The sequence below is a fragment of the Hypanus sabinus genome, chromosome 6, assembly GCF_030144855.1.
Source record: "Hypanus sabinus isolate sHypSab1 chromosome 6, sHypSab1.hap1, whole genome shotgun sequence".
Lineage (NCBI taxonomy): Eukaryota > Metazoa > Chordata > Chondrichthyes > Myliobatiformes > Dasyatidae > Hypanus > Hypanus sabinus.
The window spans coordinates 182,635,670-182,657,136 of record NC_082711.1 but is presented as its reverse complement, the minus strand read 5'-3'; the positions used below and the strand labels follow the sequence as shown (position 1 = coordinate 182,657,136).

Sequence of the window (21,467 nt, the reverse complement as noted above, 5' to 3'; positions counted from 1 at the left end):
TTGCTTCAAAACAAAAGGAAAACATTTGGCCAAGAGACACTTCTAACTTTTAGTAATGGTTCATTCATCTTTCTTTCTGGGCATTTTTACAAGAAATGCATATGATCTTTTAGTTGAGATCAGCCTACCCTGCAATTTATTCTCTAGAGAGGAAGAGGAAAGAATTTAGAAATAAACCTTTCAACAAATATGGAGAACCTGAAACAAACATAGTTCTCTTGCCAAGCATGAAAATTGACGACTGAAAGACAAAGAGAAAATTGTGATGAAATAACAGGAAATTTGGGAACTTTGTTTTTTTTTAATTGGTGTCTGTTTTAATAGTGGAAATAACTGCCAACATGAATCATTGAACAGAAAAGCAAAGAAGCCATTTAAAACAGAAGTGGATGAATTCCTCTTCTGAAAAGGAATTACATAACTTGCAGAATCATTTGATGAGTGTTTGGTGAGAACAGGATAGATTGATCAATGGCATTTGAACTAATATTTTTTTACACTGGAATGAGTGATGGATTAGTTTTGAGGGCAATTACATAAAACTACACTCAGCAATAAACTTTGCTAGCAACTATTTGAAAGCTTTACTTCTTTTCACAATTTTGCTTGGTGGTATTCCTCAGCTATATTTACCCACCGCCAAGCACTCACAAAATAATATACTTATGAAAATACTTAAATTTTGGGGAGACAATAATTAAAATCACAATAATAAAAATTGATGCATTCATTTTAAAAAATCAATGTTACACAATTATAAGCTCTCTAATAACAACCTTGCTGCATCAGTCAGTATAACTCGGGGTGAATATCATTACTACACTGTAAATCCCTGCTTTACAATATATAATCCATATCCAAAGTTTGATGATTTTGTTTTCAACCATACAAAGAAATGTACAAAACAGAAATTATTGCAACAATTAGCAAGTCAAATAGTGTCTGTGGAAAGAAAAACAGAATTAATGTTTCAGGTCTCCAATTTGCCAGCTACAGCTGTGAAATATTACCAGCATTTTCTGTTCTTAATTTGAGATTTCCAGCATCTTTTGTTTTTTCTTTCATTTTCATGAAATATAAAAGTACTTACCTAAGAGCAAGAAAAATATCATTGTAATCACTCTTTTCATTTTAAGACAAATAAAGTCTTCAATATTAATGGTAACAGCTCACAGCAATCACAAAATGAGAACGTCTGTTTGTCAAATACAAAGTATGGGTGGAAAAGACTGCAAATGAACAAAGCTTCTACCCACAAGAGTTGTGACGTCTTTGCAGTGCTGTTTGTTCTAGCTTTGAGCTGTTGTTAGAGGATGTGGTGCAAGTCATGCAACCTCTGTTCCTTAAACAGGCTGCACAGATGTAGCTTCGGGTCAGCAGCTAACATAAGTTGATGCTTGCAGCATTGAGGGCTAGAAAAATCAAACTGGGGGACATATGTATTCTCTAAAGCCTTACAATCTTTATTAAGATAACGTCTCTAATTTAATCCACAATTACTTGGTGAAATGAGGCAGAGGGTAGTGGTGGAAGGATGCTTTTTAGCAGAAGTCACTGACTATCAGCATATTGCAGGGTCCTTTGTTGTTTGTAAAATATGATAACTTGGATGTGTATATAGAAGGTATGTAGCAGGTTTTCTGATGACACAAACAGGTAGTGTTGTGTAATAGAGTCTCAGAAAAGTACAGCACAGAAACAGGCCCTTTGGCTGATCTAGTCCGTGTTGGACCATTTAAATTGCCTACTCCCATCGACCTGCACTCTGTCTTTAGCCCTCCATACCCATACCATCCATGTACCAAAAGACCATAAGATATAGGAGCAGAATTAGGCCATTTGGCCCATCGAGTCTACTCTGCTATTTAATCATGACTGATCCATTTTTCCTCTCAGCCCCAATCTGCCTTCTCCCCATATCCCTCAATGCCCTGACCAATCAAGAATCTATCAGCCTCTGCCTTAAATATACATAATGACTTGGCCTCTAGAGGTGCCTGCAACAATGAATTCCACAGATTCACCACTCTCTGGCTAAAGAAATTCCTCCTTATCTCTGTTCTAAAAGGACACCCCACTATTCTGAGGTTGTGCTCTCTGGTCTTAGACTCACTTACCATAGGAAACATCCTCTCCACATTCACTCAATCAAGGCCTTTCACCATTCAATAGATTTCAATGAGGTCATCTCTCATTCTTCTGAATTCCAGTGAATACAGGCCAAGAAACATCAAATATGACAACCATTCAATCCTGGAATCATTTTTGTAAATCTCCTTTGAACCCCCTCTGGTTTCAGCACATCTTTTAGAAGATAAGGAGCCTAAAACTGCTCACAATACTCCCAGTGAGGCCTTACCAGTGCTTTAGAAAGTTTCAACATTACATCCTTGCTTTTATATTCTTGTTCTTTTGAAATGAATGCTAACATTGCATTTGCCTTCCTCACTACAGACTCAGCCTACAAATTAACCTTTAGAGAATCTTCCACAAGGACTCTCTAGTCTGCCCAGATGGTGGGGATATTCGATGATTGATGTTGCCTTCTTAAGATAGCACCTCATGTAGATACCACAAATAGTGCGGAGGGATATGCCCATGATGGAATGAGCTGAGTCCAGTACCCTCTAAAGATTCCTGCACATTCAAATAGTGAGCAAAACTCGAAGCTTCAAGACTGTTATATAGTGGAACAAAGATAGATCGGAACTTAGATCCTGAAAATGAAAAAGGCAATTCAATATGATAAAACCAGAAATGATGAAAATGAAACTGGGAGCAGTTACTTACAGTAAAGTTTACATGCAATAAATTAAACAGTGAATTCAAGGTCCATGTATTCCTTTCATAATGAAAAGTAAAATCAAATACAAATATCTTTAGATATTCATGACAGGATGAAAAAAAGCTAATGACAGATACAGACAATTATAAACAAGAAAGTCCTTGCACAGTTCTCAAATATTTTAAAGGGTGCTTAGGTTATTGAGCGGACAAAGAGGAAATGCCTTGGTCCGAAATGTCGACTGTTTACTCATTTCCATAAATGCTGCCTGACTTTCTGAGTTCCTCCAACATTTTGTGTGTGTTGCTCTGAATTTCCAGTATCACTTGTGCTTATCATTAAATTGGTAAATTGGCTCATTATTGTCACATGTACTTAGATACAATGAAAAACTTGTCTTGTAAATCATTCAGGTAGTACAATGCACGTAATGAATTGATCTGTATGGATGATATGCAGAGCAACTCATTACTAAAATTGTGTGTGTGTGTGTGTTATACATATACTTGCAGTAATCCAATTTTTTTCCTTCCCTGATGTGAGTGGGACAAACAGTGCATAGGCAGGGTGAGTGGGATCCTTCATGTCTTTGCTGGCCTTTATCTTGGTACCTTTCTCTATTTACGTTCTTGATGGCAGGTAGGTTAGTGCCAGTCATGCGTTGGGCAGTTTTAACTACCCACTGTAGAGCCCTCTTGTCCATTGTAGTGTAGTTTCTGTACCACACAATGTACAGGCATGTTAGGATGCTCTCCATGGCGCATCTGTAGAAAGTTGTGAGTATTGGTATGCATAGTCAAGCTCTCTTCAGCTTCCTTAGAAAGTAGAGATGTTGGTGAGTTTTCTTGACTGTGGAAGTTGTGTTCTGGGACTATGAGTTCTGTGAGATAAACAGCCCCAGGAGCTCAAAATTGCTCACAGTTTCCACTGCTGTGCTGCCAATGTAAAAAGGGGAGCGAGTAATGTGAGTTCTCCTTGAGATAATAACCGTTTCCTATATCTTGTTGACATTGAGGAAGAGGTCATTTGCTTGGGACCAGGCCTCGAGCTCTTCCACCTCCTCTCTATAGGCAGTCTCATTGTTAGTGATGAGCCCCACCACTGCCGTATCATTGACAAAATTGACAATGGGATTCCTAGGGTGTTCGGCGGCTGTGCAGTTGTGTGTGAGCAGAACGTACAGCAATGGGCTCAGCACATAGTCTTGGGGTCACCCGTGTTCAGGATGATGAGGAGAGAGGAGCGATTATGCATTCTGACTAATTGAAGTCTGTTGGTTATGAAGTTCAACACCCAGTTGAATAGCAGTGAATTTAGAGTAGGAGTTTGTTCACCAAGGTCTGTAGGACAATGGTGTTGAAGGCAGAACTGAAATCCAGGATCAGTGCTCTGATGTAAGTGCCCTTGTTTTCTAGGTGTATCAGGTCAGCTGCATGATAGACATTGTAGCATCTGTCATAGATGGATTCTGTCACTAAGCATATTGGTGAGCATCCAGGAATGGAGTTTTGAAGTTTGCCATTACCAGCCATTCAAAGCACTTAAGAGTAATAGTCATAAAGTCATAGAACACTATAGCACAGCAACAGGCCCCTTTGGTCCATCTAGTCCATGCTGAACTATTATTGTGCCTAGTCCCATTGATGTAGCCTTCCATAACCCTCCCATCATGTATCTGTCCAAATTTCCCTTAAATGTTAAAATTAAACCTGCATCCAGCACTTCTGCTGGCAGCTCAAGAGTTTGTACTGATCACTGAAGCACCCTTTCGAAGGGCCTATCTTGGCGCCAAGATACTTTTCAATATTGCCAGGACCTTTAAAAAAGATTTGATCTCCATTAAAACTCCAGTTACTGATGGCATTAAAATGAAAGCTTTATAAAAAATATAACTGAGGTGTTGCTGCCTATCCTTAGTGTTTGCAATTTGTTGTTCAGGAAGTCAAGAATTCAGATGAAAAGGGAAGTGTTGAGTTCTAACTCTAGGCATTTGAAGATGAGTTTACTTATAGTATTATAACAGTTTTTAAGGTGCCTGGAAGTAGGTACAGAGAAGATGTCAGGGGTATGTTTTTTACGCAGAGAGTGGTGAATGTGTGGAGTGGGCTGCCGGCGATGGTGGTGGAGGCGGATACAATAGGGTCTTTTAAGAGACTCCTGGATAGGTACATGGAGCTTAGAAAATTAGAGATCTATGGGTAACCCTAGGTAATTTCTAAAGTAAGTACATGTTTAGCATAGTATTATGGGCTGAAAGGCCTGTATTGTGTTGCAGGTTTTCTATGTTTTTATGTTTCTATAATATTGACAGTCAAATTGTAATCAATAAACAATAGTATAGCACAGGTATCTTCATTGTCCAGATGCTCCAGAGATGAGTGCAGGGCCAGGGAGGTGGTGCCTGCCATAGGCCTGTTTCGATGGTAGGTGAATTGCAGTTGGATAAGGTTGTCTGAAAGGCTGGAGTTAATGTGTGCCATGAACAGCCTTTCAAAGCACTTCACGATGGTGGGTGTCAGAACCACATCCAAAAATACAATCTGTGCATGGGAGATGTTAAATGATAGGTGAGATGTTAAATATTTTTTACCCATATTCACTCTGAAAAACGATGTTGTGATTAGAGAATTCAGAGAATGAATAGTGGGATTCTAGAATAAATTACCATCTAAAAGGTTTATTGTGTGGTGCATGGCCAAGTGGTTAAGGCGTTGAACTAGTGAAGGTTGTGAGTTTGAGCCCCAGCTGAGGCAATGTGTTGTGTCCTTGAGCAAGGTACTTAACTACACACTGCTCCAGTCCACCCAGCTGAAAATGGGTACCGGCAAAATGCTGGGGTTAACCTTGCAATAGACTGGCGTCCTATCCGGGGAGGTGGGGGGGGGGGGTGAGTCTCGTATTCTCAGTCGCTTCATGCCATGGAAACTGCTGAGCTTATAAGGCTCGGGACAGACTTTAACTTTTTAAAAGGTTTATTGGCTGTATTAGTAGGCTCGGGAGGTAGATAAACCCAGGTCATGATAATCTATATCACTGGGTGCTATGGAGGCAAGAGAGGAGATGGCTGAGGTCCCTACAGGGATTTTAACTGCTTATCTAGCGACAAAAAAGATAGTAGATGCCTAGAGAACAGAGAGGATAATGCTTTTTTTCAAGAAAGGCAGCAGGGTTAGGGTTAAGCCAGATAACTGCAGGGCTGAGAGTCTGGCATTAGTAACAAGAGCACTGAGAGTTAGAATTAATCTGCATTTACAGAGGAAGGAATTTATCAGAATTAGTCAGTGTGGCTTTGTTAACAGGAAATCCTGTCTGACTAACTTGACTAAGTTTCTGAAAGATGTGATTAAATGCATCACTGAGGATAGTGTGGTTAGTGGAAAGTCTATGCTGAACAAATGTCTTAAATATACCCAAGGATCTGGCCTCCACAGTTGCCTGCAGTAACAAATTCCACAAAATCACCAGCCTCTGGCTAAAGAAATGTTCCGCATCTCTGTTTTAAATGGACGCCCCTATATCCTGAAGCTGTGCCCTCTTAAACAAGACTCACCCACTATGGGAAACACCTACTCTGTCCAGGCCTTTCAACATTCAAAAGGTTTCAATGAGATCTCCCCTCATCTTTCTAAATTCCAGTGCATACAGGCCCAGAAGCATCAAACACTCCTCATATGATAATGCTTTCATTCCCAGAATCATTCTTGTGACATCCTCTGAACTGTCTCCCAATTCCAGCACATCTTTTCTCAGATGAGGAGCCCAGAACTACTCACAATACTCATGGGAAGGCCTCACCACTACCTTATAAAGCATCAGCATCACATCCCTGCTCTTATATTCTGGACCTCTTCAAATGAATGTGAACATTGCATTTGCCTTCCTCACCACTATCTTTCTAGAAAAGCCCTTAACAGTGTCAATGAGCAAAGGGATCTTAAGGTCCAAGTTCACAGCTCGTTGAAAATGCCTACATAGATTTATAGGAATATAGCATGCTTGCCTTCATTAGAAACATAGAAAACATACAAACATAGAAACAGAACATACAAACATAGAAACAGAGAAAACCTACAGCACAATACAGGCCCTATGGCCCACAAAGCTGTCCCAAACATATCCTTACCTTAGAACTAGGTAGAGTTATCCATAGCTCTCTATTTTTCTAAGCTCCACGTATCCATCCAGGAGTCTTAAAAGACCCTATCATTTCTGCCTCCACCACTGCCACCGGCAGCCCATTCCACACACTTATCACTCTCTGCGTAAAAAACTTACCCCTGACATCTCCTCCATACCTGCTTCCAAGCACCTTAATAATATGCTCTCTCGTGCTAGGCATTTCAGCTCTGGGAAAAAACCTCTGACTATCCACATGATCAATGCCTCTCATTATCTTGTACACCTCTATCAGGTCATCTCTCATCCTCCGTCACTCCAAGGAGAAAAGGCCAAGTTCATTCAACCTATTCTCATAAGTCGTGCTCCCCAATCCAGGCAACATCCTTGTAAATCTCCTCTGCACCCTTTCTATGGTTTCCACATCCTTCCTACAGTGAGGCGACCAGTATTGAGCACAGTACTCTGAGTGGGGTCTAGCCTGGGTCCTATATAGCTGCAACATTACCTCTTGGCTCTTAAACTCAACCCCACGATTGATGAAGGCCGATGCACTGATTGCCTTCTTAAATCACAGAGTCAACCTGCGTAGCAACTTTGAATGTCCTATAGACTCGGACCCCAAGATCCCTCTGATCCTCCACACTGCCAAGAGTCATATCATTAATGCTATATTCTGCCATCATATTTGACGGACCAAAATGAACCATCTCACACTTATCTGGGTTGAACTCGATCTGCCTCTTCTCAGCCCAGTTTTTCATCCTATCAATGTCCCGCTGTAACCTCTGACAGTCCTCCACACTAGCCACAACACCCCCAAGCTTTGTGTCATCAGCAAATTTACTAACCCATCCCTCCACTTCCTCATCCAGGTCATTTATAAAAATCACAAAGAGCAGGGGTCCCAGAACAGATCCCTGAGGCACACCACTGGTCATCGGCCTCCATACAGAATATGACCCGTCTACAACTACTCTTTGCCTCCTGTGGGTAAGCCAGTTCTGGATCCCATGCCTCCTTACTTTCTCAATAAGCCTTGCATGGGGTACCTTATCAAATGCCTTGCTGAAATGCATATACACTACATCTATGGCTCTACCTTCATCAATGTGCTTAGTCACATCCTCAAAAAATTTAATCAGACTAGTAATGCACGACCTGCTTTTCACAAAGCCATGCTCCTAATCATACTTTAAGCCATGCTCTCTAAATGTTCATAAATCCTGCCTCTTGGGATCTTTTCCATCAACTTACCTACCACTGAAGTAAGACTCACTGGTCTATAATTTCCTGGGCAATCCCTACTCCCTTTCTTGAATAAGGGAACAACATCCGCAACCCTCCAATCCTCCGGAATCTTTCCCATCCTCATTGATGATGCAAAACTCATTGCCCAGAGGCTCAGCAATCTCCTCTCTCACCTCCCACAGTAGCCTGGGGTAAATCCCATCTGGTCCCAGTGACTTATCCAACTTGATGCTTTCCAAAAGTTCCAGCACATCCTCATCCTTAATATCTACATGCTCAAGCTTTTCAGTCCACTGCAAGTCATCCCTACAATTGCCAAGATCCTTTTCCATAGTGAATACTGAAGCAAAGTATGCATTAATCACCTCTACCATCTCCTCTGATTCCATACACACTTTTCCACTGTCACACTTGATTGGTCCTATTCTGTCACATCTTATCCTCTTGCTCTTCACATACTTGTAGAATGCCTTGGGGTTTTCCTTAATCCTGTCCACCAAGGCCTTCTCTTGGCCCCTTTGGGCTCTCCTAGTTTCATTCTTAAACTCCTTTCTGCTAGCCTTATAATCTTCTAGATCTCTATCATCACCTAGTTTTTTTTTAACCTTTTGTAAGCTCTTCTTTTCTTCTTGACTAGATTTACAACAGCCTTTGTATACCACAGTCCCTGTACACTACCATTATTTCCCTATCTCACTGGAACGTATCTATGCAAAACCCCACACAAATAGCCCTGAACATTTGCCACATCTCTTCCGTACATTTCCCTGAGAACATCTGTTTCCGATTTCCAAGTTCCTGTCTGATTGCCTCATATTTCCTCTTACTCCAATTAAACGTTTCCCTAACTTGTCTGTTCCTATCTCTCTCTGATGCTATGGTAAAGGAGAAAGAATTGTGTCAAGAAACCTTCCTGAACACACCTAACAAACTCCACCCCTTCTAAACCCCTCATTCTAGGGAAATGCCAATCAATATTTGGGAAATTAATATCTCCCACCACAACAACCCTGTTATTATTACTCTTTTCCAGAATCTGTCTCCTGATCTGCTCCTCAATGCCTGTTACTATTGAGTGGTCTATAAAAAACACCCGGTAGAGTTATTGACCCCTTCCTGTTCCTAACTTCCACCCACAGAGACTCCGTAGAAAACTCCTCCATGACTTCCTCCTTCTCTGTAGCTGTGACACTATCTCTGATCAACAGTGCCATGCTCCCACCTCTTTTGCCTTCCTCCCTGTCCTTTCTGAAACATCTAAAGCCTGGCACTTGAAGTCGCCATTCCCACCCCTGCACCATCCAAGTCTCTGTAATGGCCACAACATCATAGCTCCAAGTGCCGATCCACGTTTTAAGCTCATCCGCTCTATTCATAATAATCCTCTCATTAAAATAGACACATCTCAAACCATCGGTCTGAGAGCATACCTTCTCTTTCACCTGCCTACCCTCCCTTTCGCACTGTGTCCAAGCTTTCTCTATTTGTGAGCCAACCTCCCTTTCCTCTGTCACTTCAGTTCAGTTTCCACCCCCCAGCAATTCTAGTTTAAACTCTCCCCAATAGCCTTTGCAAACCTCCCTGCCAGGATGTAACTATGAAAATGGACAAGGGAGAGCCAGTGGATGTAGTGTACCTGGACTTCCAGAAAGATTTTGATAAAGTCCCACATAGGAGATTAGTGGGCAAAATTAGGGCACATGGTATTGGGGGCAGAGTACTGACATGGATTGAAAATTGGCTGGCTGACAGGAAACAAAGAGTAGTGATTAACGGGTCCCTTTCAGAATGGCAGGCTGTGACCAGTGGGTTACCGCAAGGTTTGGTGCTGGGACCGCAGCTGTTTACAATATACATTAATGATTTAGATGAAGGGATTAAAAGTAACATTAGCAAATTTGCTGATGCCACAAAGCTGGGTGGCAGTGTGAAATGTCAGGAGGATGTTATGAGAATGCAGGGTGACTTGGACAGGTTGGGTGAGTGGACAAATGTATGGCAGATGCAGTTTAATGTGGATAAATGTGAGGTTATCCACTTTGGTGGCAAGAACAGGAAGGCAGATTACTATCTAAATGGAGTCAAGTTAGGAAAAGGGGAAGTACAACGAGATCTAGGTGTTCTTGTACATCAGTCAATGAAAGCAAGCATGTAGGTACAGCAGGCAGTGAAGAAATCTAATGGCATGCTGGCTTTTATAACAAGAGGAATTGAGTATAGGAGTAAAGAGGTCCTTCTGCAGCTGTACAGGGCCCTGGTGAGACCCCACTTTGAGTATTGTGTGCAGTATTGGTCTCCAAATTTGAGGAAGGACATTCTTGCTATTGAGGGAGTGCAGCGTAGGTTCACAAGATTAATTCCCGGAATGCTGGGACTGTCATATGTTGAAAGATTGGAGCGACTGGGCTTGTGTACACTGGAATTTAGAAGGATGAGAGGGGATCTGATTGAAACATATAAGATTATTAAGGGATTGGACACACTGGAGGCAGGAAGCATGTTCCCGCTGATAGGTGAGTCCAGAACTAGAGGCCACAGTTTAAGAATAAGGGGTAGGCCATTTAGAACAGAGATGCGGAAAAACTTTTTCACCCAGAGAGTGGTGGCTATGTGGAATGCTTTGCCCCAGAAGGCAGTGGAGGCCAAGTCTCTGGATGCATTCAAGAGAGAGTTAGATAGAGCTCTTATAGATAGCAGGGTCAAGGGATATGGGGAGAGGGCAGAAACGGGGTACTGATTGTGTATGATCAGCCATGATCACGGTGAATGGCGGTGCTGGCTAGAAGGGCCGAATGGCCTACTCCTGCACCTACTGTCTATTGTCTATTGGTCCCCCTCAGATGCAAATGCAACCTGTCCCTTTTTTACAGGTCACACCTGCCCCAGAAGAGGTCACACCTGCCCCAGAAGAGGTCCCAATGATCCAGAAATCTGAATCCCTGCCCCCTGCTCCAATCCCTCAGCCAGCTGTGGCACTGTGTTCAAAAATCAGGAAGTTATGTTACAGCTTTATAAAAATCTAGTTAGGCTGCATGTAGAGTATTTCATACAGTTCTGTTTGCCCTGTTAAAGGAAAGATGCCAAGGCTTTGGAGAGGGTGCAGAAGAGGTTTATCAGATGCTGCCTGGATTACAGGGCATGTGGTTGGACAAACTTAGTTTGTTTTCTATGGAGCAGCAGAGGCTGAGGGGAGTTCTGATAGAGGTTTATAAGATTATAAGAGGCATAGTTAGAGCAGACAGTATCTTTTTCCCAGGGTTGAGATGCCTAATATCAGAGGGAATGCTTTTTAAGGTGAGAAGGTAATTTCAAAGGAGATGTGAGGGGCAAATATTTTACACAGAAAGGAATGCACTGCCTGGGGTGATGGTAGAGGCAGATACATAAGGCAGATACATCACTAAGATAGGCACATGATTTTGAGGAAAATATAAGTACTTGGACATTGTGTGGGCGAAAGAGATTAGTTTACTTGGCTATTTGATTATTATTTTATTTAGTTTGGTGTAACATTTTGGGCCAAAGGGCCTGTTCCTGTGCTGCACTGTTCGATGTTCTACTTTCTTATACTCCTTAGGCCCTTACTATTCACTGTGTATCTAGGCTACACTCTCTTCTCACTACCACCAAAATGAAGGTACAAGAGCCATAGGTCCCACACCATCAGGTTCAGGAACTATTATTACCCTATAAAGCACCATGCTCTGAATGGATAACCAGCATGGCTAACTTCATTCACCTCAATGTTGAACAGGCTCTACAACCTAGGCTCACTTCAGGGACTCTACAAATCATGTTCTCAGTATTATTTATTTAGACCATAAGACTTAGAAGAATTCAACCCATCAAGTCTATCGCCATTCTCTCATGGCAGATTTATTATCCCATTCAACCCCGTTTTCCTGCCTTTCCCCCCTGACCTTTGACACCCTTACTAATCAAGAACCTATCAACTTTGTTTTAAATATACCCAATATACTCCACAGCAGTCCAAGACAATGAATTCCACAGGTTCATCATCTCTGGCTAAAGGAATTCATTCTCCTCTTTGTTCTAAAATAATGTCCTTGTATTACATGATTGTGCAATCTGGTCCAGACTCCCCTCACTATAGGAAACATCCTTTCCACATCCACTCTATCTAGGCCTTTCAATATTCAACAGGTATCACTGAAATCCCCTTTGTTCTTCTGAACTCCAGTGAGTAGAGACCCAGAGCTATTGAACTCTCCTTATAAGTAACCCTTTAATTCTGGGATCACTCTTGTGAACATTCTCTGGACTCTCTCAAATCCAACACATTCTTTCTTAGAGAAGGAGTGCAACACTGCTCAAGTGCAGTCTGACCAATGCCTTATAAATCCTCAGCATTACATCCTCGTTTCTATATTCTAGTCGCTATTTTTTACTATATGCATAATTTGTCTTTTGCACATTGGTTAGTTGTTGTTTGTTGGTCTTTGTTTATGTATAGCTTTTCATAAATTCTATTGTATTTTCATGTATATGCCTGCAAGAAAATGAATTTTAAAGTAGTATATGGTGAGATATATGTACTTTGATAATAAATTTACTTTGACTTTGATTTGTGTAGTCCTATTCATGCTGAATTCTCAAAATTCATTAACACATCAGGATTGAATTCGTTGGCCATTTTTCTGCTCAATATCTTTTTGTAACATGCATTTATCCTCCTTATTGTCATGAAATTTGTTAACTTTGTGGCAGCATTCCAATGCGATACATGATAATAGAGAAAAAAAATCTGTGAATTCCAGTAAGTATATCCTATGTAGAATAGTTATATTAAATAAGTAGTACAAAAAAAAGAAATAAAAAGTGGTGAGGTAGAATTCATGGGTTCAACATCCATTCAAAAATCAGATGGTAGAGAGGATTAGGGCAAGGCTGTAATCACTGGAGTGTAGGAGAATGAGTGGAAACTTGATAGAGGTATACAACATTGTAACGAGGGCTGTGGAAAGCGGCCAGTGAGTGAGTGGGCCAGTGAAGGAGTGGAGCTTTGAGGCTTTGACTCGAGAGGCTTTGATGAGAAGAGGCGGAGGATGAGTTTGTTCCCAGTTAGTCTTTACAATGCCTCCTGAGATGGTGATGTGCCTCTCCTGTGAGATGTGGCAGTCTTAGGGGAACTCCCCTCTCCTGCAGAGTCACATCTGCCAGAAGTGCATGTGGCTGGGCGATCTGGAAGACCATGTGAGGAATCTGGAGTAGCAGCTGGATGACCTTTGACTCATAAGGGAGAATGAGGCAGTCATAGATGAGAGCTACTGAGAGGTAGTCACACCTAGGCTGCTGGAAGAAGGTCGTTGGGTGACAGTCAGAGGGAGGAAAGTGAATATGAGTAGACAGGTAGTGCAGAGCACCCCTGTAGCCATTCCCCTGAATAATAAGTTTACCATCCTGGATACTGTAGGCGAGGACAACCGACCAGGTGTGAGCCATGGCTATAAGGCTAGAACTTGCGGATGTGAATTGGTATGATGTTTTTGCAAGGAAATGTACTATAGACATGTGGTCGATGTTTAAGGATCTCTTGCAGGATGTTAGGGATAAACTTGTCCCGGTGAGGAAGATAAAGAATGGTAGGGTGAAGGAACCATGGGTGACAAGTGAGGTGGAAAATCTAGTCAGGTGGAAGAAGGCAGCATACATGAGGTTTAGGAAGCAAGGAACAGATAGGTCTATTGAGGAATATAGGGTAGCAAGAAAGGAGCTTAAGAAGGGGCTGAGAAGAGCAAGAAGGGGGCATGAGAAGGCCTTGGCGAGTAGGGTAAAGGAAAACCCCAAGGCATTCTTCAATTATGCGAAGAACAAAAGGATGACAGGAATGAAGATAGGACCGATTAGAGATAAAGGTGGGAAGATGTGCCTGGAGGCTGCGGAAGCAAGCGAGGTCCTCAACAATACTTCTCTTCGGTATTCACCAATGAGAGGGAACTTGATGACAGTGAGGACAATATGAGTGAAGTTGATGTTCTGGAGCATGTTGATATTAAGGGAGAGGAGGTGTTGGAATTGTTAAAATACATTAGGACTGATAAGTCCTTGGGTCCTGACGGAATATTTCCCAGGCTGCTCCAAGAGGCGAGGGAAGAGATTACTGAGCCTCTGGCTAGGATCTTTATGTCCTCGTTGTCCACGGGAATAGTACAGGAGGATTGGAGGGAGGCAAATGTTGTCCCCTTGTTCAAAAAAGGTAGTAGGGATAGTCCGGGTAATTATAGACCAGTGAGCCTTACGTCTGTGGTGGGAAAATTGTTGAAAAAGATTCTTAGAGAGGGGATCTATGGGCATTTGGAGAATCATGGTCTGATCAGGGACAGTCAGCATGGCTTTGTGAAGGGCAGATCGTGTCTAACAAGCCTGATAGAGTTCTTTGAGGAGGTGAGCAGGCATGTAGATGAGGGTAGTGTGGTGGATGTGATCTACATGGAATTTAGTAAGGCGTTTGACAAGGTACCACACGGTAGGCTTATTCAGAAAGTCAGAAGGCATGGGATCCAGGGATGTTTGGCCAGGTGGATTTAGAATTGGCTTGCCTGCAGAAGGCAGAGGGTCGTGGTGGAGGGAGTACATTCAGATTGGAGGGTTGTGACTAGTGGTGTCCCACAAGGATCTGTTCTGGGACCTCTACTTTTTGTGATTTTTATTAACGACCTGGATGTGGGGGTAGAAGGGTAGGTTGGCAAGTTTGCAGACGACACAAAGGTTGGTGGTGTTGTAGATAGTGTAGAGGATTGTCGAAGGTTGCAGAGAGACATTGATAGGATGCAGAAGTGGGCTGAGAAGTGGCAGATGGAGTTCAACCCGGAGAAGTGTGAGGTGGTACAGTTTAGAAGGACAAACTCCAAGGCAGAGTACAAAGTAAATGATAGGATACTTGGTAGTGTGGAGGAGCAGAGGGATCTGGGGGTACATGTCCACAGATCCCTGAAAGTTGCCTCACAGGTAGATAGGGTAGTTAAGAAAGCTTATGGGGTGTTAGCTTTCATAAGTCGAGGGATAGAGTTTAAGAAACGCGATGTAATGATGCAGCTCTATAAAACTCTAGTTTTGCCACACTTGGAGTACTGTGTCCAGTTTTGGTCACCTCAGTATAGGAAGGATGTGGAAGCATTGGAAAGGGTACGGAGGAGATTTACCAGGATGCTGCCTGGTTTAGAGAGTATGGATTATGATCAGAGATTGAGGGAGATAGGGCTTTACTCTTTGGAGAGAAGGAGGATGAGAGGAGACATGATAGAGGTGTACAAGATATTAAGAGGAATAGACAGAGTGGACAGCCAGTGCCTCTTCCCCAGGGCACCACTGCTCAGTACAAGAGGACATGACTTTAAGGTAAGGGGAGGGAAGTTCAAGGGGGATATTAGAGGAAGGTTTTTCACTCAGAGAGTGGTTGGTGCGTGGAATGCACTGCCTGAATCAGTGGTGGAGGCAGATACACTAGTGAAGTTTAAGAGACTGCTAGACAGGTATTGGAGGAATTTAAGGTGGGTGGTTATAGGGGAGGCAGGGTTTGAGGGTCGGCACAACATTGTGGGCCGAAGGGCCTGTAATGTGCTGTACTATTCTATGTTCTCTGTAAGGAGTTCAATTCCAACACTTAAGATGTTTGAACAAGTACATGTTTGGAGGGGTGTGGAGGCTATGGTCCAGGTACAGATCAATGGACTAGGCAGAATAATAGTTCAGCATGGACTTGACGACCAAAGGGTCTATTTCTGTGCTGTTGCGCTATGATCCTCTATGACTTTACTCTATGTATGCTGCTCATAATATTTTGTACATCACTCAAATCATCTTCAACCTCTTTCATTTCAAGAAAAATAAAACTACCCCAAACTCAGAACTGAAACAGGACCTCCCAGGCAATATCTTGATAAATCTGATGCACTTCTCCTGGTTAAACCGTAATTCTTCTATAGTGGTGACCATAAGTATACACTATTCTCCAGCCATATTTTAGAACTTATATTATCAGAACAGCAATTCAGTCCAAGATGTTGTGCTAATCTTGATGCCAATTTATACTAAATGTCCTCCTCCTGTAATATCTATATTTCTCTATTCCTTTCATATTCATGTCTATCTAAAAGTCTCTTAAAATTCACCAAATTGACTGCCTCCACTACTACCCCGGTAACACATTCCAGGCATGTAAACAAAACGTGGCCCTCATATCACCTTTAAGCTTCTTCCCATAACCTTAAAAACATGGTGTTTGACATTTCTACCCTAGGGAAAAGATTCTGACTCCTTACCCTATCTATGCCTCTCATAGTTTTTAAAACTTTATCAGGTTTTTCCTCAGCCTCTGACAATCTAGAGAGGACAACTCAAATTCCTTTTTAGTCATCAGGCGCGGAGAAGACCCTTCCAACCCTTCAAACCCTCTCATGATCATGCCTTTTTATCCAGGCAGCATCTTGATAAACATCTTTTGCACCCTTTCCACAGTCTTCAAATCCTTCCTATAGACCTGAGGGATAACCAAAACTGCAAGCAATAATCCAAGAGCGGTCTAACTAAAGCTTTATATTGCTGCAGCATAACTTCCAGACTCTTATTTCCACACTTCTACTGATGAACACGAGCATGCCAGTCAGTGATGCAGGCAGCCAGGATGCTGTCAATTGTGCCCTTAAGTAAGTTCTTCAGATTTTGGGGCCCACACCAAACTTTTCAAACATCTGAGATGAAAGAGGCACTGTTGTGCTTTTTTCATCACACAGCCGGTATGTACAGACCACGTGAGATTCTTGGTGACGTGGATGCCGAGGAACTTAAAACTGTTCACCTGCTCAACCCCAGATCCACTGATGTCAATAGGAGCTAGCCCATTGTCATTCCTCCTGTAGTCCGTAACCAGCTCCTTCGTTTTTGCGACATTGAAGGACAGGTTGTTTTCTTGCCACCACTGAGTCAAGGGTAATGACTTATTCTCTGTGGGCTGTCTCATTATTATTTGAGATTCTGCCAATCAGTGTAGCATCGTCAGCAAATTTAATTAGCAGATTGGGAGCTGTGGGTGGCGACACAGTCATGGGTATACAGAGAGTAAAGGAGGGGGCTTAGTACACAGCCCCGAGGTTGAAGGTCAGAGGGCAGAGGTAAGGCTGCCCACGCTTACCACCTGCTAGCAATCTGACAGGAAGTCCAGGATCCAGCTACACAAGGCAGGGTGAAAGTGGAGGTCTCTGAGTTTCTTGCCAAGCCTGCAGTTAATCATTGTGTTGAATGCTGAATTGTAGTTCAAAAACAGTAGTTACAGTAGGTACAGAGGGGACGTCAGGGGTAAGTTTTTTATGCAGAGTGGTGAGTGTGTGGAATGGGCTGCTGGCGATGGATACAATAAGGTCTTTTAAGAGACTCCTGGATAGGTACATGGAGCTTGGAAAAATAGAGGGCTATGGGTAACCCAAGGTTATTTTTAAAGTAAGTACATGTTCGGCACAGCATTGAGGGCCGAAGGGCCTGTATTGTGCCGTAGGTTTTCTATGTTTCTGTTTACAGCATTCTCACGTAAGCACCCCTCTTCTTAAGATGTGTACAGACGGTGGATAGAGCTGTGGCTGTTGCGTCATCTGTTGATCGGTTGTGTTGATAGGCGAATTGTAGGGGGTCCAGTGTGGGTAGCATGCTGCAGATGTAGTCCTTGACCAGCCTCTCAAAGCATTTGCTTATTATTGAGGTGAGTGCGACAGGACGCCAATCATTCAGACATGTTACCTTGGAATATTGTGAGTAGTTTTGGGTCCTTTATCTTAGAAAGGACATTCTGAAACTGGAGAGGGTTCAAAGGAAGCTCATGTAAGTTACTCCAGGATTGAACAGCTTGTCATATGAAGAGCATTCACAAGAATTCAGAAGAACGATGGGCACCTAATTGAAACCTATCGAGTGGTGAAAGGCCTTGATAGAATGGATGTTGTCCATTGGACATTACGGAAAGAATTTTAGCTCTGAATCCTTGTCAAAAGGGTTTAGTAGCTGTCATTTATAATATGATCATGAAAATACAGCCAGAAGTATCAGAAAAAATTAAGAAGGAATGGGAAGAAGAACTTCATTATCTTATATCCACTGAGCAGTGGGAGAAAATTTTACTATTAGTCAATTTGTCCTCTATTTGTGCTAAACATGCCCTAATACAATTTAAGGTTGTACATAGAGCTCATATGTCTAAGGATAAACTTGCTCGATTTTATTCTTATGTTAGTCCAACCTGTGACAGATGTCATTCTGATGTTGCTTCATTGACCCATATGTTTTCATCTTGCCCTTGTTTGCAAAATTACTGGAAAGATATTTTCAGTATTATTTCAAGAGTTCTGAATATCAATTTGCAACGGCATCCTATTACTGCAATTTTTGGTTTACCAATGGTGGATAATAGTCATTTATCCTCTTCATCTTGACGAATGATTGCATTTGTTACATTAATGGCTAGAAGATCTATTTTATTGAATTGGAACGAAATATATTTCAGTGGTTTTCTCAAACTATCTCTTGTTTGAGCTCAGAAAAAATTAGAAGTGTTGTTTTTGATCCTTCAGTTAAATTTGAAGAAATTTGGAGACCATTTATTCAACATTTTCATATGAGTTAAATTGTCTTTTCCTAAACCTCACTTTTATTATCCTTAATTATTTGGATGGAGGTTCGGAGTTATTGGCACTACTGTATATATCTAACATTATGTTGGTTAGTGTTTTTTTTTCTTCTCTTTTTTTGTTTTTTTTCTTTTTATTTCTTTTGTTCATAAATACTATGAGTTTGGGAGGCTATATATATTGATTATTATATATTTGAATGTCTACTTAAACTATTAACTATGTACTCTCAAACTCTTTGTATTCATGTTTCATTTATGTTTGCTTAAAATTAATTTAAAAGATTTAAAAAGAAAGAAAGAGAATGGATGTGTAGAGGATGTTGCCTATGCTGGGAGAGTCTAAGACCAGAGGATACGGCCTCAGAATATAGGGACGTCCTTTTAGAATAGAGATGAGGAGGAATTTCTTTAGAGTGGAGAATCTGTGGAATTCTGGCAGGTGTGGAGGCCAAGTCTTTATGTATATTTAAGGCAGAGGTTGATAGATTCTTGATTGGTCAGGGCATGAAAGGATATGGAGGAAGGCAAGAGACTGGGGCTGAGAGGAAAAATGGATCAGCCATAATGAAATGATAGAGACTCAATGGGCCCAATGGCCTGATTCTGCTCCTATATTTTATGGTCTTATGGTCTCATCATCATCATCAGGTGCCATGCCCAGCTGGAGCTTTGACTGCCATGGCCCACACACTCCTGTTTTGGGTCAAATGGATCAAGTCATTGGTATTCATTTCCAGTTCTCTGGCTGCTGTCTCCATCATCATTTGTCTTTGCCTTCCTCTTGCCTTCTTCTCTTCAATCTTTTCCATAATTACTGTGCATTCTAACACCTCTTTCCTAATCACATGTCCAATGAAGTTATGTTGCCTTTTCATGACCTCATACATTATTTCTCTTTTTGTGCTTGCTCTGTTCATGACATCCATGTTAGATATTCGTTTTGTCCATGATATTCTTTGCATCCTTATGATTTAAAGTACTTATTAAGTTTGTCTGCTGCAGTAATGCAGCTGGCATAATAAAAGACCCCACCTACCCCAGGCATTCTACCTTCTCCTTCCCCTTTATTGGTCACAAGATATAAAGGTCTGAAAGCACATACTACCAGACTCAATGACAGCTTCCACCCTGCAGATATAAGATTATTAAATATTCTTTAGTGTGTTAAGATGAATTCTTGACTTCACAATCTACCTCATTATGATGTTGCACCTTGTTTATCTGCACTGCATTTTCTATAGCTATTATACTTAACTCTGCATTGTTATTGATTTACCTTGTTCTACCTCAATGCATTATGTAATGATTTGATCTGTATGAACAGTATTTAAGACAAGCTTTGCACTATCCACTTTCAGACTATTAGTCATAGAAAATCTCAGCACAGAAGTAGGCCCTTCAGCCTATATAGCCTATGCTGGACCACTTAAACTGCCTAGTCCTATTCACCTGCAGCAGGATTATAGCCCTCCATACCCCTCCCATCCATGTACCTATCCAAACTTCTTTGAAGCATTGAAATTGGAATTGCATCCACCATTTGCATTGGCAGCTGGTTCCATATTCTCACCATCCTCTGAGTAAAGAAGTTTCCCCTCATGTTTACCTTGTTACCTGTTGTAATTAGTTTGCTCTCATTTTTTAAAAATTCTACTTGGCTTGTTATTTTGCAGTCTATTATTAAAAGTTATCAATCATTGCTGAATCGTCTTTGCTGCTCTGCTTTTGGGTCAAACCTCCTCAATCTTTCCTGACACTACCTACCTTAACAGAGAACCTGATGAAGGGTCTCAGCCCAAAACGTCAACTGTTTATTTCCCTCCATAGATGCAACATGACCTCCCGAGTTCCTCCAGTATTTCATGTGTTGCTCAAGATTACCAGCATTATTCCTCCAGTATTTCGTGTGTCTACTTGTTAATTGTAATCAGTGGAGAGTAGGGTTCAGGAAAGTCACCGAACAACTATAACAGTGTTGAGTGCATCTGAAGAGCCATGATCTAAACTGTCCCGAGGTGGGAAGTGGTTGTTCTGTGTGTCGTGAAGTCAGCGCGTCCGTAGCCTCTTTGGGGTATCTTTCTATGGCAGACAGCAAAAAGCCAGAGATCTTCCATAATGTCATGTCGAATAAATACCGAAAGGGCAAAATTCTATTCGAATTTAATTAATCAAACAAGTGCCGAAATCCTCAACTCACGCTGGTCTGAAGAGCGTTTCCCCTTTTTTTTAACAAAACCATAATAAAAGTTTATTTACACAAAAATACCCAAAATACAAACATTAATCATTTACAAGAGAGTGATTAAATTCAAATTAAAATACGATTATTAAACTGAAAAATAGTCAGTGTTCTGACCGCTCCCGGAAATCCTCCACTGTGACCGCATTGCTCCCTCTCTAAGGACAGCCGAGCACGAACGGCAAGCAGAGGGCCCGACTTTCCGCCGCCTTCCGTGCGTTTCCCGCTCACCGCTCGTGAGCTGTCACCATGGCAACCGCCTCGCGTAAACACAGGTCGGCTATGGCTATGGCGGCGAGGTGGTTGGCGGAAGTTCGAGAACAAGTGCAGTTCAGTGAGGTTAGTGACACGAAGATTCAGGCAATATCCCGCTGCCAGATACATTTAAAGGAATCAAGAGTGAAATTACGCATATGCTGGGAAATCAGGCGAAAGGAAAG

The 21,467-nt window shown here is 41.8% G+C and overlaps 1 protein-coding gene across 2 annotated transcripts in view; it reads right to left on the bottom strand.

Moving 5' to 3' along the window:
- Positions 1-21,246, bottom strand: part of LOC132396199 (integrin alpha-E-like) — a 300,648-nt gene extending 279,402 nt beyond the window's left edge. Inside the window, exon 1 of one of the 2 annotated variants that reach the window (XM_059973778.1) lies at positions 21,145-21,246. In XM_059973778.1, coding sequence (XP_059829761.1) covers positions 21,145-21,175 — 31 coding nt within the window. In that variant the 5' untranslated portion in view covers positions 21,176-21,246. Of the gene's footprint in view, positions 1-1,090; positions 1,203-21,144 lie in introns of those variants that run through there. The other variant, XM_059973777.1, reaches the window with a different exon arrangement.
- Between the last annotated feature and the right edge of the window lie 221 nt (positions 21,247-21,467).